Below are 6,868 nucleotides of genomic sequence, written 5' to 3'. Positions count from 1 at the left end.
ATGCAGTAAACATTAATTAAGTAAATGAATAGTTTTCAGTTTTATCTCATGTAGCCCAGGTGAGCCTTGAATTGTCTATGTAGCTAAGGGTGACCTTTTGAACTCTTGATCTTTCCACCTTCACCTCCCAAATATTGAATTTGCAGGTTTGTACCATCATGTCTGGCTTAGTGGGTGTTTTGTGAGATAAAATCTTGCTGTGTAGCCCTGGTTGTCCTCAACTGTGCTGCTTCTACCTTCCAGGTACTGGGATTAAAGACGTGCACTACCATTATTGGCTCTGTTAATAATGGTTTAATAAAGTTGACATTTAGGACACTTTCTTCTATTTTCTCTTTCCCTTCTCCTCTAGCCCCAGTGCTCTTTCATTCTGATACCCTCCTTGTCACTTCTCTCTTTGGTTATGCAGTCTTGCCAAGGCTTCCCGTGGTCTAGGAGGACCACTCTTAGGAATCAATGTCCTTTCCTTTTCTCTGTACATTTTATCCTGGGAAAATGGTGAGGTGTTGCAGAGAATTCCTTAAGGTCATCATCTGAATTTTATCTGAATGAGGTTGCTGTTCAAGGTGTGACTTCCAGACAGCTGCATTGGCATCACCCAGGAGCTTTGTCTAAAGCTGCAGTCTAAGATCCATGCTGCCCCAGAGTCTACCTTTCGACAGGACCCTAGGGTGGTGAGCCACAGAACACTGTGAAAGGTATGTTTCCTGATGTGGGAGGCCCTTCTGCATCTTGTGAATACGTTTCTTTACCATATGTTTGGTTAATAAAGAAGCTGGTTTGGCCAATAGTTAGTCAGGAGATAGCTAAGTAGAAAATCCAAGCAGAGATACAGGGGAATAGGAGATGGAGTCTGGGAGATGCCAGCAGCCACATGAAAAGCAAGATGTGAAGTAACAAGTCACAAGCCTAGTGGTAAAATACAGAATAATAGAAATATGTTAATTTTAGTTGTAAGAGCTAGTTAATAATAAGCCTGAGCTAATAGGCCAAACTGTTTGCAATTAATATTAAGTCTCCAAGTGGTTATTTGGGAACTGGCAGGCTGGAGAGACACCTTCTGTTATAGTTTCCTACAGCTACCTGAATAGAAGGGAAAGCCTACTGCAATCATGTGCTGTGTCAAGGCAAGGGGGAGCATCTCGGAGTGATGATAACGAACAGGAATGGCAGGAGGCCAGTCTTGAGACCACAATGCTGGGGTACGAAAGGAGAGAAGAACAGATGAGCAGGGAGAGTCAGACTTGGCTAGCTCCTTGGTGATGCAGAGTAATAAGAGTGAGTGGGATTCTAGGTGCAGGAGCAGAAACCAGATCTTTGTGAGCCTGCTGTGCAGAAGGCTGCCCAGGAGGAAAGTGGTCTTTCCAGGAAAACCAAGTCAGAGGTAGAGGCTGAGGGTTCCCAAGCCTAGGAGTTGTCAGCTGACTTTCCTTTCGGTCATGAAGGGTGGTCTCATCAGCCTGCCTGTATGGCCGCCACCTGTGACACCCGTAGGTAACTAAGCAAGAAGTCTAGGAGAACTGCTAAGTATATAAGAAGCAGATTTAGAACAAAGGAGGCCTGGCTAATGTGCTTGTGTCCTGTTCTCCTATTCTCTAGGAAGTTTTCCCAAAGATTGCTGGAAGACAAGCTCCAGAGAACTCATCCCCCTGGGGAGCTCAAGGGTTGACCATATGAACCAATAATACCCATCCTTGTATGTACAAGATGCACAAGTCAGTGACTAAAGACAAGGCTGTGGGCCTCTGACCTCACCCTCTCCATCCCAGCAGGGAGGAACCTAAGTATCTGTAAACAGGAGGTTGCAGGTGTTATACAGTAGAACAAAGCTTGTCCCAGCATGTGTAAGGTCCTAGGCTAGATCCTCAGCTCCTCAATAAATAAAGAAAAAGGAAACCAAGGTGTAGAGAGCACAAGACCCTAAGGCTAGCCACTGATGCGGCCACAAACTGCCTTTCACATCCAGGCCCAATCCTCAGCCCTGCACATTTGTAGAGAACACATACACAAAGTCATCCACAACCAAACATCTGCTCGAACCCAGTTCCCAGCAACTGCCTTATACATGTCCTTAAAAAAAAATCACACCCACGTGCATTTCCAGGGCTGACACAAGTTTGTGTGCCTCTTGTTGTTCCAATGAACTTTGCATCAAGTTTCCAAGACACCCACATGTATGGACCCATTCACAGCCAAGAGGCTATGACATCCCTGGAGTAGAATCTCCAACAATATGCAGGAAAAGAAATAGACAATTATATATAAGTAGACATTCAGAACAGCAGTAACTTCACAGCAATACAAAACTAAGAAACATCTGGAGGCGGCTGTATCTGGATTTGCCAGGCATGCTTTGAAAAAATCCTCCTTTTGGTTTTTGATTCACACAATAGCCCCATGGACTAAAAACAAAGGTAGAGAGGCTGCAGAAGGCAAGGAGACCCTGGTATCTATAGGTGCCTAGGACTATATATTTATCTCGGCCATCCTACTGCCTCCTGCAATGGAAGAGAATGCTCTTGGGAGAGATACGGGCAGGCATGACTCCAGCGGCTTGGATTTGAATTAGAGCTTTACTGCTTTCTATTTCTGTGCACCTATGGAATTTTGTCAGTCTTTCTGTGCCTCGCTTTCTTTGTATGTTGAAGGTAGTAATGGCACTTACTTACAGAGTAAGATGAGGCAGACATGCCAAAAACAAGTAAGTTCCTCAGACACACTCCACGTCCCTCTCCTTACACTGGTCTAGATGCAGCTCCTAGTTACTAGCCAAGCCCTTCCCCTGCACAAGGTAGAACTAATTCCCCACCACGATTTATAACTTTAAATTTCTTCTCTCTCTCTCTCTCTCTCTCTCTCTCTCTCTCTCTCTCTCTCTCTCTCTCTCTCTCTCTCTCTCTTTACAGTTGAGGATTTGGTGGAGAGTTTGGAGGGATAATGTAGGATGCAGGCTCACGAGACCAGACAGTTTCTCTTCTGAACCTGAAGATCAGATCACCAATGTCTGGGCTGAAAAACAGGTTCAAGGGGTGCTGGGAGGTCTCAGCCTCCTACCTTTCACTACCTTTCAATGGGGGTGCAGGAAGATCAGAAGAGCTCTCTCCCTCCCTCTCCCTCCCTCTCCCTTCCTCCCTCCCTCCCTCCCTCCCTCCTCCTCCCCCCCTCCACGTACACACAGTTCACCACTCCTCTCCAGTCTATTTCTTTCCTAAGAAAGGAGGCTGGTGATACTCTAAAGCAGTAGTTCTCAATCTGTGGGCGGCGACCCCTGGATAAACCTCTATCTTTCAAAGTATTTACATGGCGGCGATTTCCAACACTGACAAAATTTCAGTTATGAACTAGTAACGAAGCAATTTTGTGGTGGTGGGGGTCACCACGACTTAAGGAACTATATTAAAGGGTCGCGGCATTAGGAAGGTTTGAGAAGCACGGTTCAAAAGAAACAATATACAAAGGACTCTCTCTAGTCTCTCATTCTTAGACTCAGCTAAAAGCCTTTCCCTTCCATCTAAAGCAGTTCCCATCCTCTGGTGTCCTCTTGGCTTTCAGTGCGTTCCCAGGTGATCTGAGATCCTGAAGCTATTCTCATCCTGTTGCCCTGGGAGTTTCAGCACTCCTGGAACAACCTGTTCCTCGCTCCTCCCGCTGCCTCCTCCCCTTCCCGTCCATTTTTCAGCGGGGCCCCAGCTGAACTCTCCAGAGAGACACTCTCTGACTCTGTCCCCAGAGGAGAAAAAGGGAGGGGGAGGAGGAGAAGAGGGAGCCACAAAGGGCGGAGGCCGGGGAGCTCAACCAGAGAGGGGCTGCTGGAGGCTGCATCTGCAGCAAGAAGGCTTTTCTGCTGCCTGGTAACCAGCTGCTGGAATACACAGAGAGAGTCTGGGAGTAGGGGCAGAGGCTTTTTGACGTCAGGACCAGGCAAGGGGATCGGGCCAGCTATCCTAGCCAGACCAGAGACAGCTGGGCTTTCGGCTGGAGAGAAGCCCAAAGCAAGGCGCGGAGCGTGAGTGAGTTGGGGGTGTGGAAGTCGGTTTCTGGGGCGCAGCATGCCCCCTGCCCCTGGGTCATGGAGATCTCCCTGGTGCCCCTGGAGAACGGCAGTGCCATGACACTCAGAGGAGGAGGGGAGGCAGGAGCAAGCTGTGCGCAGACCCCCAGGGGAGAGTGTGGGTTCTCTCCGACGGCTGGGCTCAGTAATCAGTCCAAAGAACCCTCACCGAGGGGGCGCGCCACGCCAGGGGATGAGGACCAAGGGGGGAGGCCTTTGCCCTCTCTGCCTCGGAAGCTGCCACAGCCTAGAGAGCCATCTGCCGAGGATGAGGAGGAAGAAGGCGACCCTGGCCTGGGCACAATGGAGGAGGACCAGGCTCCACAGGGCGCAGGGTCGCTCCATCACCAGCGTGTCCTCATAAACATCTCCGGGCTGCGCTTCGAGACGCAGCTGGGCACCCTGGCACAGTTTCCCAATACCCTCCTGGGGGACCCAGCTAAGCGCCTGCGCTACTTCGACCCCCTGAGAAATGAGTACTTCTTCGATCGCAACCGGCCCAGCTTCGATGGCATTCTCTACTACTACCAGTCTGGGGGTCGCCTGCGTAGGCCGGTCAATGTCTCCCTGGATGTGTTTGCAGATGAGATCCGTTTCTACCAGCTGGGGGACGAGGCCATGGAGCGCTTTCGGGAGGATGAGGGCTTCATCAAGGAAGAGGAGAAGCCCCTTCCCCGCAACGAGTTCCAGCGCCAGGTGTGGCTAATCTTCGAATACCCAGAAAGCTCCGGGTCCGCAAGAGCCATCGCCATCGTGTCGGTCTTGGTCATCCTTATCTCTATCATCACCTTCTGCTTGGAGACTCTGCCTGAGTTCAGGGATGAACGGGAGCTGCTCCGCCACCCGCCAGTGCCGCCCCAGCCCCCAGTCCCCGCCCCAGGGGCCAATGGCAGCGGGGCTGGCGCCCCTTCCTCTGGCCCCACAGTGGCACCACTCCTGCCTAGGACGCTGGCTGACCCATTCTTCATTGTGGAGACTACATGTGTGATCTGGTTTACTTTTGAGTTGCTTGTGCGCTTCTTTGCCTGCCCTAGCAAGGCAGAGTTCTCTAGGAATATCATGAACATCATTGATATTGTGGCCATCTTCCCCTACTTTATCACCTTGGGCACCGAGCTGGCAGAGCAACAGCCAGGAGGCGGTGGTCAGAATGGGCAGCAGGCCATGTCCCTAGCCATCCTCAGGGTGATCCGCCTGGTCCGGGTGTTCCGCATCTTCAAGCTCTCCCGGCATTCCAAGGGGCTGCAGATCCTGGGTAAGACTTTGCAGGCGTCCATGAGAGAGCTGGGGCTGCTCATCTTTTTCCTCTTCATCGGAGTTATCCTCTTCTCCAGCGCCGTCTACTTCGCAGAGGCGGACAATCAGGGGTCCCATTTCTCCAGTATCCCAGATGCCTTCTGGTGGGCAGTAGTCACCATGACCACTGTAGGCTACGGGGACATGAGGCCCATCACGGTGGGAGGCAAGATTGTGGGTTCACTATGCGCCATCGCTGGGGTCCTCACCATTGCCCTGCCTGTACCTGTCATTGTCTCCAATTTTAATTACTTCTATCATCGGGAGACTGACCACGAGGAGCAGGCTGCCCTGAAGGAGGAGCAAGGCAACCAGAGGCGTGAGTCTGGGCTGGACACAGGGGGTCAGCGGAAGGTCAGCAGCAGCAAGGCCTCCTTCTGCAAGACTGGGGGTTCCCTGGAGAATTCTGACAGTATCAGAAGGGGCAGCTGCCCCCTGGAAAAGTGTCACCTCAAGGCCAAGAGTAACGTGGACTTGCGAAGGTCCCTATATGCCCTCTGTCTGGACACTAGCCGAGAAACAGATTTATAAAGAGATGGGTGACAGTGGAGCTAGGAACAGGGATGGGTGGCCCTCTTGAGCCTGGGCATCTGTTTTATACCACAGAGTATTTTAAGCCCACCTGGTCACTGATTTATGGATGTTTGCCTTTCTCCTTTTCACCCTCCCCACCTCCCTAACCTCTAAGGTCTCCATTTTTTCCCTCCTCTTTGCATAACCCCAAGGGTCACCTATTTTTAAGAAGTATCACATTCCATGACGTAGGAGCTGTTGAAGTGGTGGGCTCTGTGAGATGGATGTATTCCTAACCAGTTTTCTATACCCAGCAGAGGAATAACTCAAACAAAAATGACTTTAAATAGCCTGGATCCCGTGGGATTCCATAGCCCTCCCTATCCCCGCGTTCCAAATTTACTTTACATGTGATTATATTTGTGTATGGGGCAAATATTGTTTTTATGGCTGATGAGTGCATTTTTGTACAGCGATGCACATGAAGAATATTTGGGTGTGTTCTTAAGATATACTTTAAATTGCAAAAGAGTTGGGGGTCATCTTTTCTTAGCACATGTGGGGTCAGAGACCCTGAAAAAGCTATTCACGTTCCTGTGCTATTGGTGCTTTGTGTCTAGGGTAGAGGATGTTCTAGAAGACCAACACATAGTTTTTCTTTTCTTTTCTTTTCCTTTCCTTTCCTCTTTCTTTCCTTCTTTCTTTCTTTCTTTCTTTCTTTCTTTCTTTCTTTCTTTCTTTCTTTCTTTCTTTCTCTCTTGTTCCCCATAAATATTTCTTGTCACTTTTCACAGAAGCATTTTAATGACATTGGAAGAACGCATTTGAGAACTCATTCTTTTCATTTTGATACCAAGGAATAAACTGTGACTCCTCTGGGGCACGTGTTGGTTTTTCTACTGCTGTTGTGTGTTTTGACATGGTAGCCGTGAAGTCTGCCACTTGCTGTCTGGTTTCAGAGTCAGTGCAAATGAGGTGACAGGGCCAGAAAACCTAGGGAGCTCAGCA

The 6,868-nt window shown here is 49.6% G+C and overlaps 1 protein-coding gene across 1 annotated transcript; it reads left to right on the top strand.

Moving 5' to 3' along the window:
• The first annotated feature begins 3,890 nt into the window (after positions 1-3,890).
• Positions 3,891-6,620, top strand: Kcna5 (potassium voltage-gated channel subfamily A member 5). Its single transcript, XM_050121992.1, has one exon. The coding sequence runs from the start codon at positions 4,070-4,072 to the stop codon at positions 5,876-5,878; it is 1,809 nt and encodes a 602-aa protein (XP_049977949.1). The 5' UTR covers positions 3,891-4,069; the 3' UTR covers positions 5,879-6,620.
• Positions 6,621-6,868: the final 248 nt, after the last annotated feature.

Source organism: Alexandromys fortis, unplaced genomic scaffold, assembly GCF_014885135.2.
Source record: "Alexandromys fortis isolate MF-2015 unplaced genomic scaffold, M_Fortis_MF-2015_v1.1 scaffold_208, whole genome shotgun sequence".
Taxonomy (NCBI): domain Eukaryota; kingdom Metazoa; phylum Chordata; class Mammalia; order Rodentia; family Cricetidae; genus Alexandromys; species Alexandromys fortis.
This window is presented reverse-complemented; position numbering and strand designations above follow the sequence as displayed.

Excerpts from the sequence above, each read along its gene's own strand:
- Kcna5 (XM_050121992.1), top strand. The coding sequence starts at position 4,070 with ATGGAGATCTCCCTGGTGCCCCTGGAGAACGGCAGTGCCATGACACTC.